This window comes from Mobula birostris, chromosome 4 (assembly GCF_030028105.1).
Source record: "Mobula birostris isolate sMobBir1 chromosome 4, sMobBir1.hap1, whole genome shotgun sequence".
NCBI lineage: Eukaryota > Metazoa > Chordata > Chondrichthyes > Myliobatiformes > Myliobatidae > Mobula > Mobula birostris.
In genome coordinates this window covers 133359998-133382870 of record NC_092373.1, presented here as the reverse complement: position 1 = coordinate 133382870, position 22873 = coordinate 133359998, and the positions used below count along the sequence as shown (strand labels likewise).

The window sequence follows — 22873 nt, the reverse complement described above, 5'->3', positions numbered from 1 at the left end:
GTCAGTGTAGCTATCTCAGTTTTACATCTGTCACAATGACTATCAACATTAGGAAAGATTTTAGAAAGTCTCTCCTTTGTCAAATGATAACGATGTACAATTTTAAATTGAATCAATGAATGGCTAGCACAAATTGAAGAAGAGTTAACCAACTTCAATATCCACATCCAATCCTCCATCATAAAAGTCAAATTAAGGTCCTTTTCCCAATCCTGTTTAATCTTAGATAAAGGACGCTTATTCCATTGTAATAATAAATTTTTCCAATAGAACCCTTAATCTAAGGATTCATGCTCATAATAGTATTTAACAGGACAGCCTCCAATATGTAAGGAAAATTACTTAAATATTTTTGTAAAAAATATCTAACTTGAAGGTATTGCAGAAAGTGTGAGTATGAAAGAGAATATTTATCAATTAATTGTTCAAAAGACATCAATCTATCTTCTTTAAATAAATACAAAAAAGAATTAATACCTTTATTTTTCCAAAGTAAAAAACTTGGATCACTCAAAGAAGGCTTAAAAAAGTAATTTCGGTAAATTAAACTACAAAGTTTAAATTTTTTAAGATTAAAAAAATTGCGGAACTGGAGCCAAATTTGTAAAGAATACTTAATCACAGGATATAAGTTTAAATTAACAACTTTACCTAATTGCATAGGTAAAGGAGCTCCCAATAACGAGGTTAAATAAAACTGTTTTACAACTTTCAGTTCCAGGTCTACCCAAATTGGCCGATCACTCTTATCAACCCAGTATAACCAAAAAGACATATATCGCACATTAACAGCCCAATAATACATTCTAAAATTAGACAAAGCAAGACCTCCATCCTTCTTCAATTTTTGTAAATGACATTTACTAATTCTTGGTCTTTTATTATTCCAAATAAAAGGTAAAATAATAGAATCAATCCGATCAAAAAACTTCCTAGTCAAAAAAAAGGAATATTCTGAAATAAATATAAAAATTTCAGTAAAATCATCATTTTAACTATATGAATATGACCAACAAGTGAAAATGTAAGTGGGCTGCATCTACTAAATAAATACTTCATAGAGTCTACTAAGGGAACAAAATTAGCTTTATAAAGATCCTTATATTTTTTAGTAATTATAATACCTAAATATCTAAAAGAGTCTGAAACTTTAAAAGGAGTATTATCATATATAGAGACAGAATCATTTAAAGGAAACAATTCACTTTTACTAAAATTTATTTTATATCCTGAAAAACGTCCAAATTCATTAAATAATTTTAGCAAGGCAGGAATGGATTCGTCAGGGTTAGATATATAAACCAATAAATCATCAGCATAAAGAGCGACCTTATGCATGGTCTCATTTACAAAGATCCCATGGATATTTTTAGCCTCACGAAGAGCAATAGCAAGGGGTTCTAATATTAAATTAAACAACAAAAGACTTAATGGACGGCCTTGCCTTCTCCCCCGTGGAAGCTGAAAAAAAGGAGACCTACGATTGTTAGTGACAACAGTAGCAATAGGGGCTTTATATATCATTTTAATCCAATTATTAAAATTAACACCAAAGCCAAATTTCTCTAAAACATTGAATAAATATTTCCATTCGACTCGGTTGAACGCTCTTTCAGCATCCAAAGATACAACACATTGTGGAGTTTTAGAAGAGGATGAATATATAATGTTAAATAGTCTCCGAACATTTGAAAAAGAATAGCGACCCTTTATAAAGCCTGTTTGATCTTAATGAATAATTTTACCCAAAATATTACCCAACTGATTGGCCATTATCTTTGACAAAATCTTAGCATCAACATTCAATAATGAAGTAGGTCTATATGAAGCACAGTCAGTAGAATCTTTATCTTTTTTAAGAATTAAAGAAATAGAAGCCTCATAAAAAGTAGAGGGTAAGTCACCTTTCACAAAAGAATCCTTAAACATTTCCAACATATACGGAGAGAGCAACTTTCCAAATATTTTATAAAATTCTACAGGATAGCCATCAAGTCCTGGGGACTTACCAGATTGCATCGAAAAAATAGCTTTATGAATTTCGGCTTCAGTAATTTGAGCATCGAGAGTGTTTTGATCCTCAGCGGAGATTTTAGGAAGAACAATCTTTCATTTAAAAAAAAAAGCATTCATTTTAGAGGAGTCTAACGGACATTGAGATTTATATAGCTCAGTATAAAAATCTTGAAAAATCTTATTAATTTCTTCATATTCCTGAGCTAAGGTACCATCTTTCCTATGAATTTTCATGATGTGCCTTTTGGCTGCAGCCATTTTCAATTGAGATGCAAGCAGTTTATTAATTTTATCTCCAGACATATAAAATTGGCTCTTTAAACTTAAGCAAATAACCTTCAATGGGATGAGTTAATAACAGGTTATATTGTGATTGAAGTTCCACCTTTTGTTTAAATAAATCAGTATTGGGGGAAATTGCATAAATGTTATCTAAATCTTTAATTTGTTTTCAAATTCTATCTTATTCTGCTTTAGTTTGTTTTTTAAGATTAGCTGAATAAGAAATAATCTGACCACGTAAAAACGCTTTAAATGTATCCCATATAACTAATTTAGACATACCCCCTATATCATTAAAAAGAAAAAAATTCTTTTCTCTGGGTTTCATTGAAACTGACAAAGTCAGAGTTTTGCAATAATGTCTGAGACATGCGCCAAGGTGGGTGAGCAAGAATGACATCATCAAATTCAAAAGAGAAACTCAGAGGCTCATGATCAGATGTAGCAATAGCGTCATATTCGCAAGTTTTAACACTAGGCAAGAAGTGGGGATTGATTATAATATAATCGGTTCTCGAATATTTTTTATAAACGTGAGAAGAAAGAATATTCTCTCTTATCGGGATGAAGGTACCTCCACAAATCAATCAACCCAAAATCAGTCAAAAAGGAATTAATAAATGACGCGGATCGATTTGGAAGTTGCTGATTGGTTGAGCTTTTATCAATCATAGGATTTAAACAGCAATTAAAATCCCCACCCATTATGAGCATATATTCATTTAAGTCAGGCAGTAAAGCAAATGACACCACTGTCATAGGCTGAGTCGAAGGTGGAGATCAATCAGCATATAGGAGGAAGATTGAAAATGTGGCCAAGTCGTTCCATAACAACAACTCTTAGTCAATGTTAGCAAGACCAAGGTGCTTATTATTGACTTCAGAGGTCTACAACCTCGGGTGATCAAAGTTGGAGAGAGTTAGCAAGTTTAAATTCCTCTGTGTTATTATTTCGGAAGACCTGTCCTGGGCCCAGCATGAAAGTGAAACTATGAAGAAAGCATAGCAGTGCTTCTACTTCCTTAGGAGTTCCCAAAGATTTGGCATGACATCTAAAACTTTGACAACCTTCTTTAGATGTGTATTGATTTGCTGCATCACAGCATGTTATGGAAACACTAATACCCTTGAATAGAAAATCCTACAAACAGTAGTGGATATGGCCCAGCAATGCCCTCCCCACTATTGAACACATCTACACGAAATGCAGGAAGCACCATCAGAGACCCGCCACCACCAAGGCTATGCTCTCTTCTCACTGCTGCCATCAGGAAAAAGGTAGAGGAACCTCAGGACCTGGATCACTAGATTCAATAACAGTTATTACCTTTCAACCATCAGGGTCCTGAAACAAAGGGGATAACTTCACTTGCCCCCCATCATTTAAATATTCCCACAAATTATAGTCTCACTATGAAGGAGTCTTGATCTCATGTTTTTGATATTACACTCAGACTACACTAGTATAAACTACACAGATCCTGCTTAATGCTGAGGATGAGTTCCTCGGAGGTGGAGTACTATGTAAATCAGCGCTATTTGGGATCATTATAACATTATGTAAATGGACATGAATGCCTGATTTAAAAAAAATCTAACCTGAGGTGCATGATGTTTTATATATAATATAGTAATTCATGGAGTGACGAACATGCAAGTAGGCCTAACCTGTATATCCATGGAGCAGCAATACATTGCAGCAGCAGTGGAGTGAAGCGGGTGGTGGTTATGCCTTAGAGGAGAGACCAGGCTGTGAGCTTCTTCAAGCAGGCATCAATATTTCACTGCCTTTCCTTAAGTTTCCTCTCATGAAACAGTTCTCGGTAGCAAGAAATCATGTCGAGAACACCTCTTTGCATGGTCCATGATCTGTGTGATTGTGATGATGCTAGTGCCGAGGAATTTTGTGATGAGGTTTCTTGATGATGTTTCCTCTTCTCCATCCAGGATGCATTGCTATACGTTATTAAGGCTGTCACCATGAGAATGCAGTTAACTCTTGAACATCACCATTATTAACATCCTCACGCCATATCACTTGCAGTCACGTCCATGCTAATGCTTTTTCGAGACATCTTAGATGTACTATCCTCACTGGAAGTTGCAGCCGATTTTCCAAACACTTTGGGTGGGGGCAAAAAAGGGAATAAATTGGTGAGGGAGTAAGAATGTTTACGCATGTGGGGGAGGCAGTGAGTGGTTCAGAGTGTATGTAAAGTGTTTTCATTGGCTGATTAAATGTTTACTGTAATGGCAAATGTTCCTGAGAATTTTTAAGTGTTTAGAATGATTTTGTCATTTAAAAAATTCCAATAAAGAAATGAATAACTATGTTACAACAAATCCGTGCTATGCAGGGTCTGAGTGTACTTGTACTGTGTTCATTCGGTGATGACTTTACATTAGCTCAGTATCTCAGTAAAGAACATAGACCATAGAATAGTACAGCACATTACAGGCCCTTCAGCCCATAATGTGCCGACCCTCAAACCCTGCCTCCCATATAACCCCCCACCTTAAATTCCTCCATATACCTGTCTAGTAGTCTTTATACTTCCTATCATTTTAGAACTCTCTTATTACTGCACTGAAATGTCAGGCCAGATCACAAGCACAAATTTCTGAATGGCATCTATCTTCATAGCAGGATGGCCAACAAATTGTACTTAACCAAAGTTTTGCTGTTCTTATCCAACAAGTATAATTGAGCTTGCTTATTGCTAGCTATTTTACACTGACTTCTGGTCTGGCAGTGATTTGATTTTAGAATTTTCTTTGTTTATTATCATTATTCTGCTGCCTTGCATCATCTCCTATCCTTGAACCCGAAATTTATGTAATCTCCTCAATCCTGGCAATCATCCTGGATCTCTGCATTCCTTCAGTCATGACTGCTTGTGCTTTTATGATTTCAGTTACACCACCATTGTGAGCTTTCAGTGTTTCCTTTACCTTCCAGCTCTCTCTTCCTCTAAGGAACTGTTTAACGTCTCCTTAACATGATGCAGTGCTGAAAACATTTTGGCTGAGGAATGGCTAAGACTTTAAGATATGAGCTATGATTTCTTGATTTTAAATCTATTAACTCTTGATTCTTTTCAGACTTGTGTTGTATTTTTACAGAATCATCTATAAACTGCTGGCTTCAAAAAATGAAGGGATAAGAGTGCAAGCATTGAAAGTGATGGGTTACTTTCTAAAACATCTTGCCCCAAAGTATGTGAAAGTAAATTTTATTTAACCTATTTACTCAATTAATTAGTCATAAATACTGTATCCTTTTAGCCTGTTTAAAAAATGCTTTACGTTTTACAATCTGGATAGGATTTATTGTTTTTTGAAATAACTTTGTCCACTATTCAGTTTTTGCATTATAATCCATTAGTTATAGGAATTTGAGAGAGATTTATATTTAGGCTGGGACTGTTTTTAACTGGAACTTTGTGACTTTTAAGAGAATTGCTTTCTGTTCTAGGCGCAAGGCTGAAGTCATGCTTGGACATGGTTTGTTCTCTTTGTTGGCAGAGAGGTTGATGTTGCACACCAACATAATTACCATGACAACATACAATGCTTTATTTGAGGTGAGCATCAACTAATCAAAACAATACTTGAATAATGTAGACATACTTGGAATAGATTTAAGTTTTTTGTCAACAGCAAATGTCAATTTAATTATTCTTGCCAGTGTTTTTTAATGAATGGTTGGTTTTATAAGATATTACAGTTAAGCAAATGCATTGTTAATGCGACTGTAACAAATAAATGAATTGTGCATTATATTTTCTTTTCAACTCCATTTAGCTGTATTATGGTTTTTTTTAAACATGGGATAATCATTCTTCACAAATTGAAGTAGGATGATAGGGTATTTAAATAACCCTGGGAGAATTTGTGCACTATCCTATTTTACTTTAATAGTATTAATGTTTTTATATTTTCGGTGTGCTCTTGTTGGTCGACCATACAGTGTTAATAATAAAAGTTTGTTGTAGATTGAATTTATGTGGGTGGGTTGATAGTTTTTGTCTTGAGTTGTGCATTTATATTGGGAAGTATTTGTATCATCACCTGTTTTGCTCCTTTTTCATTAATTTAAAGATTGATCCATAATATGAGTTTTCTAAGTTGTATATTGTGGCTCTAAGTTGAATGCATTTACTTTAGTTATGGCTATTAAAGTTGCACCGGGGGAAGTGGCATATTGTTAAATGATAGAAAAGTTTGGAAAACCAGACAAGGCTTGTTGTGTTTCTGATTTGTGGCCATTAAATCTTAAATTTGCAGATACCAAGAATAAGGAATTTGGAGGAAGTTAAGATCTAGTTACTTATGTTCTTGTGTCTCCCATATTTCTACACCATATTTTGCAGTTTTGTTTCTTTCCTCTTATTTCCCCGATTCCCTTTTGTCATCAATATCTCTTTATAAAAATGTAAAATAAGATTCGGAAGTGATTTTTCCTTTCAATTTAATAGCCTTTTAAATAGATGATCACAGTTTTTGTTTTGTGCCTGTGGCATTATGGCTAAAATTGAAAGCTTCACATCTGAAAAAGTGACAAGTACAAATCTACATCAGTCTTGTGTATGTTGATATGTCACTGCTTGGCAACTAGTTTGTATGTTAGGAAGTAACAAACTTGCGATTGGCAAATTTTTTGGAAGGGCATGCTTAATTTAGTTGTAGGTGAAATATTTGGTGTTTGTGGAAAACTAAGAGCTTTGTTTATTGTTTTGTTTTGATATACAACACTGTAGAAAAATGGGGATGAATATGATCATGAATTAGTTTTGGCTCTTATTTGAAATTTGATGTAGTTTTTCAGATTTGTTCATGATCATTATGTCAGAATTCCCTGACCTCTTGTTGTCCCTTTTGTTTGTGAGCATTATACATATTGATATTGTTCTCCACATAAAAGTTAAAACTGAATTATTTACAAGGTTCTCATTTTGGAAATTTTATATAGATTATAAAATCTGAAGATAAAGTGTATTGAAGATGGTTTAGTTTAGCTAACAATTTGTTTGTACTTGAACTTTAAATTTTTAAGATCCTGACTGAACAAATTTGTACTCAAGTTGTGCACAAGCAGCATCCTGACCCAGATTCATCAGTGAAGATCCAAAACCCACGTAAGCACCATTTATGCTTAGTTAAAAATTTCTTAGCATCTCGACCATTCCTCATGAGGTGTCTTTCCTTGTGAAACAGTAAGTTCTAAGATAGCAGTGAAAAAAAAACTGCTTTATTACATTGAATTAAATTGTAGAACGGAAAGTTTAAACTGTTTTGCTGGAGTTTAAAGTGGAAAAGGCACACACCTGATGGCATCATCCGAGAATGCAAGGAAGTAATTGGTAAGTTAGAAGAAGCTTGTTGTAATATTTGAGATATTCTCATGAGTTTTGAGCCAGCAAAGTAAGGCTGCAAATGTATATATTTATTCAAAAAGAAATAACAGAGCAAATTTTCTGATGAGATCTGAGAAGCAGATGTGCCCATACAGGGCTACCACAGCACATAGATAATTCTTTATATGTGATGAGTTAGTGAAGGTACTGCATATTCGATGTTTTCTTGAACATTGATTATGATCAGCCTTATGCTCTGCAGACCAATGTCTATAGGCCACGAACAGCAGTATTGGATACATTCTGTTAGAAATATATAAAATTGAGAGGCATGGACAAGGTAGATTGATGTTTCCCAGGTTAAATACTAAAGATAAGGGAGTTTAATAAAGAATGATTGGTTCCTGGAACCTGTGGATAGGGGAGATAGTGGAACTAGATAAATCAGCAACATTTAAGGACCATTTAGATAGGCAAGTGAAGAGGCAGGGAATAGAGAGAAAAAAAGACCATAAGACATAGGAGCAGAGTTAGTCCATTTGGCTCACCGTCTTTTCCGCAATTCAATCATGGCTGATTCTTTTTTATTTTGCCCCTCCTCAGCCCCACTCCCCCACTTCCTGGCCTTCTCCCCGTAACCTTTGATGCCGTGGCCAATCAAGAATCTATGAGTCTCCGCCTTAAATACACCCAGCGACCTAACCCTCACAGCTGCCTGTGGTAACAAATTCCACAAATTCACCACCCTCTGGCTAAAGAAATTTCTCTGCTTTGCTGTTTTAAATGGACACCCTTCTATCCTGAGGCTGTGCCCTCTTGTCCAAGACTCCCCCACCATGGAAAACATCCTTTCCACATCTACTCTGTCTAGGCCTTTCAACATTCAAAAGGTTTCAATTAGATTCCTGACCCCCACCCCCCATCCTTCTAAATTCCAATGAGCACAGGCCCAGAGCCATCAAACGTTCCTCATATGATATCCCTTTCATTCCGGGAATCATTCTTGTGAACCTCCTCTGAGCCCTCTCCAATGCCAGCACATCTCTTCAGTAAGGAGCCCAAAACTGTTCACGATACCTCAAGTTGAGGCTTCACCAGTGCATCACATCCCTGCTCTTACATTCTAGACCTCTTGAAGTTAATGCTAACATTGCATTTGCCTTCCTCACCGCTGGCTCTGCCTACAAGTTAACCTTTAGGGTGTTCTGAATGAGGAATTCCAAATCCCTTCTTATCTCAGACTTTTGGATTTTCTCCTTGTTTAGAAAATAGTCTGCACATTTATTTCTTCTACCAAAGTGCATGACCATGCATTTTCCAACATTGCATTTCACTTGCCACTTTCTTGCCTATCTCTGAATCTGCTAAGTCCTTCTGCAGCCGTGCTGTTTCCTCAACACTCTGCTCCTCGACTATTCTTTGCATCAACTGCAAACTTGGCTACAAAGCCATCTATTCCATCTAAATCATTGGTGTACAGCATAGAAAGAAGCAGTCCCAACACCGACCCCTATGGAACACCACTAGTCACTGGCAGTCAACCAGAAAAGGATCCTTTTATTCCCACTCGCTGCCTCTTACCAATCAGCCAATGCTCTAATCATGCTTGTAACTTTCCTGCAATACCATGGGTTCTTAACTTGGTAAGCAGCCTCATGTGTGGCACCTTGTCAAAGGCTTTCTGAAAATCTGAATATAAAACATCCACTGCATCCCCTATGATATTGTTTGCTAGCCTGCTTTCATATTTCGTTCTTTCCCTCCTAATGATTCTTTTAGCTGCTTTCTGTAGGTTCTTAAAAGCTTCCCAATCCTCAATCCACTAAATTTTACTTTGTTCTATGCCCTCTCTTTTACATTTACATTAGCTTTGACTTCCTTGTCAGCCATGGTTGTACTGTGTTGCCATTTGAGTATTTCTTTGTTTTTGGAATACATCTGTCCTGTACCTTCCTCATTTTCCCAGAAACTCACACAATTGCTGTTCTGCTATCATCCCTGTCAGCATCTCCTTCCAATTTACTTTGGCCAACACCCCTCTCATAGCACTTTAATTTCCTTTACTCCACTGAAATACTGCTATGTCAGACTTTACTTTCTCCCGATCAAATTTCAAGTTGAATTCAGTCATATTGTGATCACTGCTTCCTAAGGGTTCCTTTAGCTTAAGCTCCCCAATCGCCTCCAGTTCATTACTTAACCCCCAATCCAGTATAGCTGATCCCCTAGCAGGCTCAATGACAATGTGCTCTGAAAAGCTATTTTGTAGGTATTCAACAAATTCACTCTCCTGAGATCCATTACCAACCTGATTTTCCCAATTTATCTGCATGTTAAAATCTCCCATGAATATCATAATGTTGCTCTTTTGACACACCTTTTCTATTTCCCGTTATAACTTGTTGTCCACATCCCAGCTATTGTTTGGAGGCCTGTATATAACTGCCATCAGGGTCCTTTTATCCTTGCAGTTTCTTAACTCAACCCACAAGGATTCAACATCTTGCAATACTACGTCACATTTTTCTGATGCTTTGATGCCATTCTTTACCAGCGGAGCCACGCCTCCCCCTCTGCCAACCTTCCTATCCCTCTGATACAACGTGTAACTTTGGACATTCAGCTCCCAACTGCAACCATCCTTCAGCCACGATTGAATGATGGCCACAACATCATACCCATGATCTGTAAAAGTGCAACAAGATATAGATAGAGATCACATGCAGGAAGATATTGACATCATGGTTTGCACAGATATTAAATTTTATGATGGAGAGCGTTGGAGCTTGGACATAGAGAACTATTGTTATGGTTGTACAAGCTACTTTTGGGGCCATTTCTTGAGTACATGCACAACATATGGTCTGGTGTTGGTGCACAACTTTCTGCACATTTTGTAACTAAGCCTAGAAAGTTGACCTGCTAAACTAGTGCAAAGTAGACCATCACTATTGAAATAAAAGCTGAGAGAAAGGTCAGCAGAGCTTTATATATGGGCTAAATTAGTTTAAATGTTTCACTTGTGTATGTGTGAGATTTTAGTCTTTTAATATTTAAATATTTTTGATCTTTTTAATATTTTTGCTCTAATATTAGATATTGAGTCATTGTGAATTTTTGTAAATATGAAGTACATTGATATATGGTTAACCCAAGGACTGTCAAAGTTATTTTGTCAGTGTAACCAGCCCCTAATACTATGTGAAACTTTGCACCTGCCTTGCTGATTAACTGAGAACTGGCTTCCAAATCAATGTCTATGCCTGAAACTTGTTATATGAAATGATCTCAAATATCCTGCCACAATAGATCAGTGGGTGACACTGGCAAAATAACATTTGTTATTTGCTATCAACATTTTTTTTTCACTAATAGGAGCATGAACATTTAGGCTTCCCAAAAAAATAGGAGTTAAAGTGAGTCTTGAGATTTAGTAACTTACCTCCATTGCCTAAATTTACATTTAGGTTCCCTGACTTATTGAGACTGAATTGTTGCCTTTCTACTGAAAATATAATGCATGCTTTCCCTTCTTCCACCATTGATGCTTCCCTCACTTGCATTTTCTCCTTTTCCCAGATATCTCTGGGAACCCCATCTTCCCACTGTCTTAACAAGGATAGAGTTCCTCTTGTCCTCACCAACCACCCTGTGAGCCTCTATCCAATGCATCACTCTCCGTAACTCCTGCCATTTTCAATGGAATCCTGCCACCAAACATATCCTTGCTTCCCCCTCCCATGCTCCACTTTTTGTAGGGATCACTCCCTCCATGATTCCCCTCCCCACCACTTTGCCTCCTGGTGTGTATCCCTGCAAGTGACAGAAATGCTATGCCTGCTCATCCATCCCTTCCCTCACCTCCGTTCATGGCCTCAAACAGTCCTGGGTGAGGCAACACTTCACCAGCAAATTTGCTGGGTCATCTATGTCAGGATTCCCAACCCTTTTTGCACTGCGGACCTGTTTAGTATTGACAATATTCTTGCAGACCAGCAGTCAAATACATTGTGTTTACCCAGAAAAAGACTACAATGACCATGAAGCCTTGCGCGGGCAGCAGTGCGCATGCGCGTCGTGACCTGCCAATTTTTCTCTGCAAATCCTTTTTGGCGATTCTGTACGGGGGGGGGGTGTTAATCACTACAAGAATATAGGTGATAAGTGGCTAATACACTCAATTTCGTTTCTAAAAGTTTATCTAACGAATTTAATATTAAACACAGCGCATATTTTCTTTGCATGAATATAGTGATAAGTCAATTATCATGGCAGGACAAAGGAGCTTGAAGTAAGTGTTAAACGAGCTTCCAGTAGAAGAGGTAGAGGCAGGTTCGATATTATCATTTAAAGTAATATTGGATAGGTATATGGCCAGGAAAGGAATGGAGGGCTATGGGCTGAGTGCATGTCGGTGGGACTAGGTGAGAGTAAGAGTTCAGCATGGACTAGAAGGGCCGAGGTCGCCTGTTTCCGTGCTGTAATTGTTATATGGTTATACAAGTCAATAGCATCATAACATTTTAAGTAACATTTGGATATTAAACACACAGCACATATTTTCCCCGTATGAACATATAAAATCATTGCAACACACCAATATCGCTGAATCAGTGGGAGCCCTGGGCTTGTTTCCCTGCAACAAGACGGTCCTATCGAGGGGTGATGGGAGACAGCGATACTCGAAGGGGGTTCCTTATGTCCAGTCTATTCCGCAATTTGGTTTTCGTTGCATTCATTGCAGAGATATGTTGGAAATGGAAGCAATGTTTTCAGTGCTTCCATGGCTATCTCAGGATATTTAGCCTTGACTTTGATCCAGAATGCCGGCAGAGATGTTATGTCAAACATACTCTTCAGCCCGCCTTCATTTGCAAGCTTGAGAAGTTAATCTCCTTCCCGCGCTGACACGGATGACGCGCGGGTAATGACCTCGCATGCATTCAAGCTCAACAGAGCATGACAGGGAATGAGAGAAGGTGCAGCTGACTCATATCGCCAAATCATATCATTTCCTCGCGGCCCGGTAGCAAATGCTTTGGGGCCCGGTACCGGTCCGCGGCCCGGTGGTTGGGGACCACTGATCTATGTGGCCTCCTCTACATTGGTGGGACCCGATGTAAATTGTGGGAGCTTCTTTGCTGAGTACCTCCAAAAAGTGTAATTTCCCGGTGGCCAATCATTTCAATTCCTCTCTGCATTCCCATTCTGACATGTTAGCCCATGGCTGCCTCTCTTGCCATGATGAGGCGACTCTCAGGGTAGAGGAGTAACTGTTCGTATTTCGTCTTGGTAGCCTCCGACTCGATGACATGAACATCAGTTTCTCCTTCTGATGATTGCCCCCCCCCCCCACCCCCGCTTCCCTCTTCTATTCCTCACTCTGGCCTCTTCCTGCTTCTCACTTGCCTGCCCTTCCCCTGGTGGCCCCCCCCCACTTCTTTTCTCCGTAGTCCACTTTCCTCTCCTATCAGATTCTCTCTTCTTCAGTCCTTTGCCTTTTTCACATCACTTCCCAGCTTCTTACTTCATCCCCCCCTCTCCCCCACCCACCCAGCATCTATCACCTTCTGGCTTGTCCTCCTTCCCCTTCTCCACTTTCTTGGCATCTTCCTCTTTCCAGTCCTGATGAAGGGTTTTGATGTGAAACATCTGCTTTTTGAATTCCACAGATGCTGCCTGACTGCTGAGTTTCTCCAGTATTTTGTGTGTGTTGCATTGTGTTTATTTTCCTTGTTGGTAGGATTAGCACATATGTAAATAATGCCCAGCATTTAAATACATTGAGTTCCGGTTAGATTGGACACATTGGCCAGTACGTTTTGGTTCAAATTAAGTGGCTGCCCCAAATAGCTAAAGTTTCATGGAAATAGTTTAAAAAAAAATGAAAAGAGAAACTACTGTTTAACTGAGTAACAAGCTGTCTATTTAAATGAAATGCAGAACAAGTTAGAATGCTATCAATTCTACTACAGTACTATAAAACTGTGTTAGTTCCTCACAGTTATTGTTAGAGGAATTTATCCAGTGTATACTTTCTTTTGATTGACCGTAAATAAATAGGCTTAGCCCAGACATGTAACGTAGATTTTGGACTGCCTTCATATAATGCTATTGATGATTTGATCCTCCATATCTTCTTTTTTGTTGTAACATTCTAGATGATTATTGGTGCCCTCAAATTCTTCACAGTTCCTGACTTGAAGAAGTGAAATAGTTTTATTTGCATTCCCAGCCATTTGTGACATCTTCAAGTTTGGATGGTTAAAACTGCAAAACAGTTTTGAATTGTCTTCATGTTTATTTTTCTCCAACTATTAGTGACAATAGTCACTGCTTTTTGAACACAAGAACATACAACTGATGCTATTTAAAAACTGTTTGCTCTAAGCATGGTGTTGTGCCTAATGGGCATGCAGGTGTACACGTCTGAAGCTAGTTAGAAGCTGTTTGACAACAGTCTCCAGCCTCAGTTATGTGGCATGGTGTCCCAAGTAAACAAAGGGACACCATTGCTTTATTTTATTGATTGCTTTTTGTTCTTCATTAGTTGTCCCAACTAAGTAGCTGCTTCAGTTAACTGATGGCCCAGTTAACCAGAATCCACTGTAGATACACAGTCTTGTTGCACATGTTTGTGAGATTTAATATATTGCCCCATATCAGTGATTCCCAACCTTTTTTTTATGCCATGGACCCCTACCATTAACCAAAGAGTTTGTGGACCCCTGCTCTAGATCAAAACAGTCCAGAACAATGTTAAAAGATAGTTCTTCAGATAATTTGATTACATTTCCTCTTCGAGCAATACAAAATCATCTCAATTTAAATTAATACTATCAACTACAATGGAAGTTGGCTTTGCACATTTTGCTACTGGACATAAATGTGCATAATATGTAAATTGTAATAACTTTAACAAATATTTGTATTTTATGGCAACGCTATAAAACTTGTGGAAATTTGTAGATACCCAGCAGTACAAAATTCAAAGCGAAACTGTTAGATATTTTTCAAAATACAGCTTCTTTGAAAATTCTGCCCCTTTTAACTTTATGATTGCTTTTTTCTAGAAATTCTGAAAGTGATTGCAGCACTTTTGAGGAATTCTCCTCAGCTTCTCGAAACAATGGAGGTTTCTCGTGTTTTCTTATCTGACATGATCAAACTCTTCAACAATAGCCGAGAAAATAGAAGGTGCGTTGGCAAAATCTATTAACTGCGATTCAGTTAAGTGAATTAAACACATACATTTCAATACATTTAAATTTGGAACTTAGGTTGGTTTTGACCAATAATTTGGTTATAACTACGAATCACTTCTGAGATTTTTCTCAGCTCACCTATCTGCTACAGTTCAGGTTTTCTGACATTGGATTATTGCTAATATTGCGTATTGGCATTGCATGTATCTTGATGCAATAGAATATTTTAGGTGTTCTCTTTCCATGGTAAATGCAGAACTTATAATCGTTGCTACTCAAAAGATTATATGCACTTGATCCCTTTAGAGTTGAGCAGCATTTCCAGCCATGACTTCTTTTTCCAGCTCTAACTGGAGTTCTTGAGAAATCTGCTTGCACCTCTTCTCTTGCTGCCCTGCCTCCTTTATCAATAAATCTGGTAAATTTTGATATCTATGTAAAGCTACTTTTAGAAAAAAAAAGTCCTGAATTGTATGCTGTGTAAGTAATTACTCCTTGAGAATTTTGGAAAAATTATTTCAAATGAATATGAGTAGAAGTTATGAAAAAGTGCTTTAAAAAAACCTAATCAACTGATTTGGTTACTGGTTTATCAGCAAAAGAGACATTGATTATGCTTTTGACATCATGTAGTCTTATTAACTGTAGTCATTATCTATCCCTACATTTCTCAACCTTTTTGCCTTGGAGGAACCCTTGAAATAATTTTCAGGCCTCAGGGAACCTCCTGCATTAAAAAAAATGAAATAAATATATCTTCAGCTCATGTTAGTGTGTTCAGGAAGTTGTAGATAATGTAATCCAAAAATAATTGACATGCTCTTTCAAGCAGAGAATGAACTTTTAGCCAACCTTTCTTGAAAAAACAGGTAGTTAAGCTTAGCTTTCCTTTCTTGAAATTAGTCTTTTTCTCCCTTTCATAAATTTTTAAAACTCTTAAAGCAAACATAATAAACTTCGTTTTCAATAAGATTCAAGACTTTCTGATATCCTTCCTCACTCTCAAGCCCAAGCAGTAGTGGAAACATTTCAAGATTTTCTTTGCAACATGATTTTTCCAAAGATTCAGTTTCCTTTTAAATCCAAGAATCTTGTCAGTTGAAGTCAAAACATTTTCTCCAGAGCCTTACAGAGTTCAACTGGTTCATATGATGAAAAATGTCTGCAAAGTAGGCTAGTTTTTGCAGCTATTCTTCATCTTCAATGCACTTAGAATCAGAATCAGGTTTATTATCACCAACATGTGATGTGAAATTTGTTAACTTAGCAGCAGCAGCTTACTTCAATACATAATCTAGCAGAGAGAAAAAGTAATAATAAATAAAATATAAAAAAATAAATGTTAATCAATTATGGTATATAGTTGGCCCTCCGTATCCGCGGGTTCTGCACCCGCGGATTCAACCAACTGCGGATTGAAAATACTGTACTGGTTTCCCCTGCTATCTGAAAGTAGAGCGGAAATGATGTAAAGCGAAGAAGCAATTACCATTAATTTATATGGAAAAAATTTTTGAGCGTTCCCAGACCCACAAAATATCCTACCAAATCCAATCAAATAACACATAAAACCTAAAATAGCACTAACATATAGTAAAAGCAGGAATGATACGATAAATACACAGCCTATATAAAGTAGAAATAATGTATGTTCAGTACAGTGTAGTTTCACTTACCAGAATCGGGAAGACAGTGAGCACACTGGAAGGCTCACATATTTTTCTATCATACATTTCTTTGTCAACACTCAAAACATCCTGCAAACCTGCCCTAAACCTACGTGCCCTTTCAAAATTAAAGTCATACTTTTCTGCTATCATTGCAGCACTGTCAATTGTAGCGAAAATCTCATGCGTTCAAAGTTATGGTGTGTGTGCTGCCTCTATAACGGCTCGCTGCAAAACAAACGCTGAATGGTATTTTCGCTGAGGCAGCGTCAGCGTTCCCAGAAGAGCTATGATGGTTGCGTCTGTACTGAACATGTACAGACTTTTTTTTCTTGTCATTATTCCCTAAACAGTACAGTATAATAACAACTACTTACATAGCATTTACATTGTATTAGGTATTATAAGTAATCTAGAGATGATTTAAAGTATACTGGAGAATGTGCCTGGGTTATATGCAAATACTACGCCATTTTATATAAGGGACTTGAGCACCTGTGAATTTTGGTATCCTCAGGGGGTCCCGGAAGCAATCCCCCGTGGATACGGAGGGCCGACTGTACATATATTGAATATTTTTAAAAAGTACAAAAACATATATTGAATACTTTTAAAAAGTATATTTTTAAAAAAGTGAGGTAGTGTCCAAAGAGTCAATGTCCATTTAGGAATCGGATGGCAGAGGGGAAGAAACTGTTCCTGAATCGCTGAGTGTGTGCCTTTAGGCTTCTGTACCTCCTACCTGATGGTAACAGTGAGAAAAGGGCTTGCCCTGGATGCTGGAGGTCCTTAATGAACGCTGCCTTTCTGAGACACCGCTTCCTGAAGATGTCCTGGGTACTTTGTAGGCTGGTACCCAAGATGGAGCTGACCAGATTTACAACCTTCTGCAGCTTCTTTCGGTCCTGTGCAGTAGCCCCTCCCCCCCCTCATACTAGACAGGGATGCAGCCTGTCAGAATGCTCTCCACAGTACATCTATAGAAATTTTTGAGTGTATTTGTTGACATGCCAAGTCTCTTCAAACTCCTAATGAAGTATAGCTGCTGTCTTGCCTTCTTCATAACTACATCGCTATGTTGAGACCAGGTTAGATCTTCAGAGATCTTGACACTCAAGAACTTGAGACTGTTCACTTTCTCCACTTCTGATCCCTCTATGAGGATTGGTACGTGTTCCTTCATCTTACCCTTCCTGAAGTCCACAATTAGCTCTTTCGTCTTACTGACATTGAGTGCCAGGTTGTTGCTCCGGCACCACTCCACTAGTTTGCATATCTCACTTCTGTACGTCCTCTTGTCGCCACCTGAGATTCTACCAACAATGGTTGTATCGTCAGCAAATTTGTAGATGGTATTTGAGCTATGCCTAGCCACACAGTCATGTGTATGTAGAGAGTAGAACAGTGGGCTAAGCACACACCCCTGACGTGCGCCAGTGTTGGTCGTCAGCGAGCAGGATATGTTATCACCAATCCGCACAGATTGTGGTCTTCCAGTTAGGAAGTTGAGGATCCAATTGCAGAGGGAGGTACAGAGTTCTGCAATTTCTGCAATTGCAGAGCCCAGGTTCTGCAATTTCGCAATCAGGATTGTGGGAATGATGGTATTAAATACTGAGCTGTAGTCGATGAACAGCATCCTGACATAGGTGTTTGTGTTGTCCAGGTGGTCTAAGGCCGTGTGGCGAGCCATTGAGATTGCGTCTGCCATTGACCTATTGTGGCGATAGGCAAATTGCAATGGGTCCAGGTCCTTGCTGAGGCAGAAGTTCAGTCTAGTCATGACCAACCTCTCAAAGCATTTCATCACTGTTGATGTGAGTGCTACTGAGCGATAGACAATATGTCCATACATGGCCTCCTCTATTGCCATGACGAGGCTAAACTCAGGTTGGAGGAGCAACACCTCATATACCATCCAGGTAGTCTCCGGCCCCTTGGTATGTACACAGAATTCTCCAACTTCCGGTAATTCCCTCCTCCCCCCTTCCTCTATCCCTATTTCACTCTGCCCCCTCCCCCAGCTGCCTATCACCTCCCTCATGGTTCCGCCTCCTTCTACTACCCATTGTGTTTTCCCCATTCCTTCTTCACCTTTCCTGCCTATCAGCTCCCTGCTTCCCCTTCCCTCTACAGTCTTGATGAAGGGTTCCGGCCCAAAACGTCGACTCATCATTTCCACGGATGCTGCCCGACCTGCTGAGTTCCTCCAGCGTGTTGTGAGTGTTGCTTTGACCCCAGCATCTGCAGAGTATTTTGTGTTTAGGCACTGGTATAATTGTTCCCTTTTTGAAGCAAGTGGGAACTTCCGCCCGTAGCAGTGAGAGGTTGAAAATGTCCTTGAATACTCCTGCTAGTTGGTTGTCACAGGTTTTCAGAGCCTTACCAGGTACTCTATCGGGACCTTCCGCTTCGTGAGGGTTCACTCTCTCTAAAGACAGCCTAACATCGGCCTCTGAGATGGAGATCACAGGGTCATCAGGTGCAGCAGGGATTTTCACAGCTGCAGTTGTGTTCTCCCTTTCAAAGTGTGCATAGAACGCGTTGAGTTCATCTGCTAGTGAAGCATTGCTGCCATTCATGCTATTGGGTTTCACTTTGTTGGAAATGATGTTTTGCATACCCTGCCAGCGTTGCCGTGCATCTGATATCACCTCCAACTTCGTTCGAAATTGTCTCTTCACCCTTGAAATAGCCCTCCGCAAATCATACCTGGTTTTCTGGTACAGGCCCGGGTCGCCAGACGATCGCCACAGATCTAGCCTGCAGCAGACAACGTACCTCCTGGTTCATCCACGGCTTTTGGTTTGAGAACGTACAGTAAGTCTTGGTGGGCCCACACTCATCCACGCAGGTTTTAATGAAGTCGGTACAAACTGCAGCATACTTATCCAGCTTGGGAGATGAATCCTTGAATACAGTCCAGTCCACTGATTCAAGGCAGTCCTGTAGGTGCTCCTGTGCTTCCGTTGTCCAAACCTTCTTGGTCTTCTTTACTGGTGTTGCAGTCTTCAGTCCCTGCCTATACTCTGGGAGTAGAGGTACAGCTAGGTGATCAGACTTCCTGAAGTGAGGGCGTGGAATAGCACAGTAGGCATTCTTGATGGCGGTGTAGCAATGGTTCAGTGTGTTGTTTCCTCTGGTATTGCAAGTTATCTGTTGATGGTAATTGCTTAGTGATTTTTTTCAGACTGGCCTTAATCTCCCAAAATGATGAAGGTGTTAGGGTGCACTGTTTCGTGCATGTTGATTCCATTGCTCAGATCATCTAAAGCCTGCTTGACATTGGCCTGAAGTGGAATGTAAACTGCTACCAGAATGACCCCAGAGAACTGCAGTGGTAGGTAAAAAGGATGGCACTTTACTGCTAGATATTCCAGGTTTGGTGAGCGGAATTGGGACAGCACTGATATGTTTGTGTACCAAGAAGAGTTGATCATGAGGCATACTCCTCCACCTGTGCTTTTGAGAGACTATAGATCTATCCTGATGGTGCATAGTAAGCCTATTGATCTGAATTGCTGCATCTGGTGTGGAAGAGGTTAACCAGGATTCCGTGAAACAAAGGACACACACGGTCCTAATGTCCCTCTGATTCATCTGAGATCATCAAATTTATTCACCAGAGACTGCACTTTTGCCAGCAAGATAGTCGGTATAGGGAATTTAAAACCCCGTTTCCTTAAACGTACTTGTAACCCCACTCTACACCTGCGCTTCCTCCGAGGTGTCCTATGTGGGCACTTCCAACCACAATTGGTGTTGTTTCCGTCCGTTTTAAGCAGCGATGGTTTGTTTAAACACATTAAGACGTCTTTGTTGACTGTACTGACCTTGGAAGCAGTTGTGCTTTTTAGCTGTATCAGGCTGAAACGGGAATATTCAGCAAAATCTGTCCTATTATTTTCTCAAAACTACTCCAGCAATTCACCTTTCAGCTCAGGCACCCTGTTGAGAACTCTTCCTCTGCTAAGCCACCGGATTTCTGTACGTAGCAGAAGATTGGTGTGCTTTTTGTCCAAGTTTTCACACTTCATTAAACATTCTCGAGTGAACTGGTCTTTGTTTAATAAAGTTAACCATTATTTGTAGCATCATCCAGAACTTTTTTCATTTAATCTCCAAGAGATTTTTGACAGCAGCATTTCTCTGTGAAGAATGCAGCATGTTGTGACAATGTCAGGAAGTTTCTCTTTTTTATAAGGGAAATGAAACTTCTCATGGAGCCAACCACAGATACCAACACAGTTCCTGCAAGACAGACCTTTTGCTTCCAGATATGAAGACAAAACATTAATTATATCTTGGCCTTTATTTGTTTCGGGCAGCTCTTTGCAACAGAAAAGTTTTCTTGCCTTCACCGTTATTTACAAATCCTACAAATGCTACAACATGACATTTATTGGTGAAATCTGTTGACTCATCAACCTGGTTAGAGAATTTGTTGTTTTTCAGTTTACACACAAATCCTCTTCAGCATCATGTGACATGTCATCAATGTGTCGACTTATTGTGCTGTTTGAGAGTGAAATCTTTTCAATTTCTCGTACTACATCTTGTCCTAACATGGGAGTTAATAAAACATAAAAAAGAGCGGCAGAATTAATAACTAAAATACGAAAACTTCACAGTACAATTCATTACTAATCTGCACAATTCACCTTTTGCAACATTTACAGCAGCAAAGCAGCGGGCCAGCAGCTGAGTTGCGGGTGCATAAAAATTCCTTCTTTAGAATGAAAATTTCCCTCGAATTTCCGACGACAACAGTAGAGTTTGTTTGCTCCATAAGTCAGTCACTTGTACATAAGGGGAAGTTAGGGAGTTAATTCAGGAGGGAGAGGCTAATGACAAACCCAGGTTGGGTGAGACCATTCAATGCTCTGATAACGTACTTCTCACTCCTCATCAGCCTACTGGCCCTCCTCCGTGCAGTACAGCACTCACCAATTGTCAGTGTACCATCCTCACCTCTGTACAATACTGTGCTCACTGTTTTTCAATGAACTCCCCTATCTCGTGTCAGAAATGGACTCAACCAAATAAACATGGTCCTACTGTACACTGCCATACTGGCTGGGAGACCTTAACGAGATTGCTTATGGGGCTGCTCAGTCACTCCCCACCATTGTGAGCGCTAGCATCACGTGTTCGTGAAGTTCAAAAATGATGGTTTTTTTATCACAACCTCTTGTGGAACCCGTAGGAAGTCCGGTTGAGAAATCCTGATGTAGCCCCACGTTAATTGGTGACAGGCTTAAATCTGCTGCTTTTGTTACCGTCCCGGACTCCAGCAACGACCATGGACACCTTCAAAGCGATTGTGCAACCACCAACTGCGACTCCAGCCTTGAACTCCAGGCCGGGTCTTTATGTGCTGCTATTGTGACCCCCGTCTCCCCTTCCCCCACCAATACTCTGCAATCCCGTCTCCTTCAGATCCCATCATCAGCTCCTGGATCCTCAGAGGCTCCATCTTCCTCTCACCCCAACCCTCCCCTCTCCATTGACACCCTCAGCCTCCCCCCCTCCCCCCCTCTGATCCCAACTCTCATCCGTGCCGGGTCTTTACCATCCCCTCCGACCTTCAACTGTCGGAGGTAGAACGCTCTGTCCTCAGTAAGGGCCTCACCTTTGTCCCCCTTCGCCCACACCTCAGCGAGTTCCGTGTTTGCCACGATGCGGAACTCTTCTTCCGCCATCTCCGTCTCCGAGCCTACTTCTTTGGCAAGGACTCTTCCACCCCCACCGATGACCCCTTCTTCCGTCTTCAACCCTCCTCTTCTTCATGGAGACCCCGCTCTGGTCTTCTGCCTGCTCTGGATCTCTTTATCGCTAACTGCCGATGGGACATCAACTGTCTCGACTTCACTGCACCTTGTTCCCATTCCAACCTCACTCCTTCAGAACGCTCTGCTCTCCACTCCCTCCGCACTAATCCTAACCTTATTATTAAAGCCGCCGATAAGAGGGGTGCTGTTGTAGTCTGGCGTACTGACCTCTACTTTGCCGAGGCACAGCGACAACTTGCGGATACCTCCTCTTATTTACCCCTCGATCGTGACCCCACTACGGGGCACCAGGCCATTGTCTCCCACACCATGACCGACTTTATCTGCTCAGGGGACCTCCCATCTACTGCTACCAACCTTATAGTTCCCACACCTCGCACTTCCCGTTTCTACCTCCTACCCAAGATCCACAAACCTGCCTGTCCTGGCAGACCTATTGTTTCAGCTTGCTCCTGCCCCACTGAACTCGTTTCTGCATATCTCGACAGGGTTTTATCCCCCCTTGTTCAATCCCTTCTTCAATCCCTTCTTACCTATGTTCGTGACACTTCTCA

The 22873-nt window shown here is 39.7% G+C and overlaps 1 protein-coding gene across 2 annotated transcripts in view; it reads left to right on the top strand.

The window, feature by feature from the left end:
• lrba (LPS-responsive vesicle trafficking, beach and anchor containing) overlaps positions 1-22873 on the top strand; it is an 803145-nt gene that overhangs the window by 112244 nt on the left and 668028 nt on the right. Inside the window, exons 17-20 of one of the 2 annotated variants that reach the window (XM_072256051.1) lie at positions 5422-5514; positions 5774-5882; positions 7355-7436; positions 14729-14852. In XM_072256051.1, coding sequence (XP_072112152.1) covers positions 5422-5514; positions 5774-5882; positions 7355-7436; positions 14729-14852 — 408 coding nt within the window. Of the gene's footprint in view, positions 1-5400; positions 5515-5773; positions 5883-7354; positions 7437-14728; positions 14853-22873 lie in introns of both variants that reach the window. The other variant, XM_072256050.1, reaches the window with a different exon arrangement.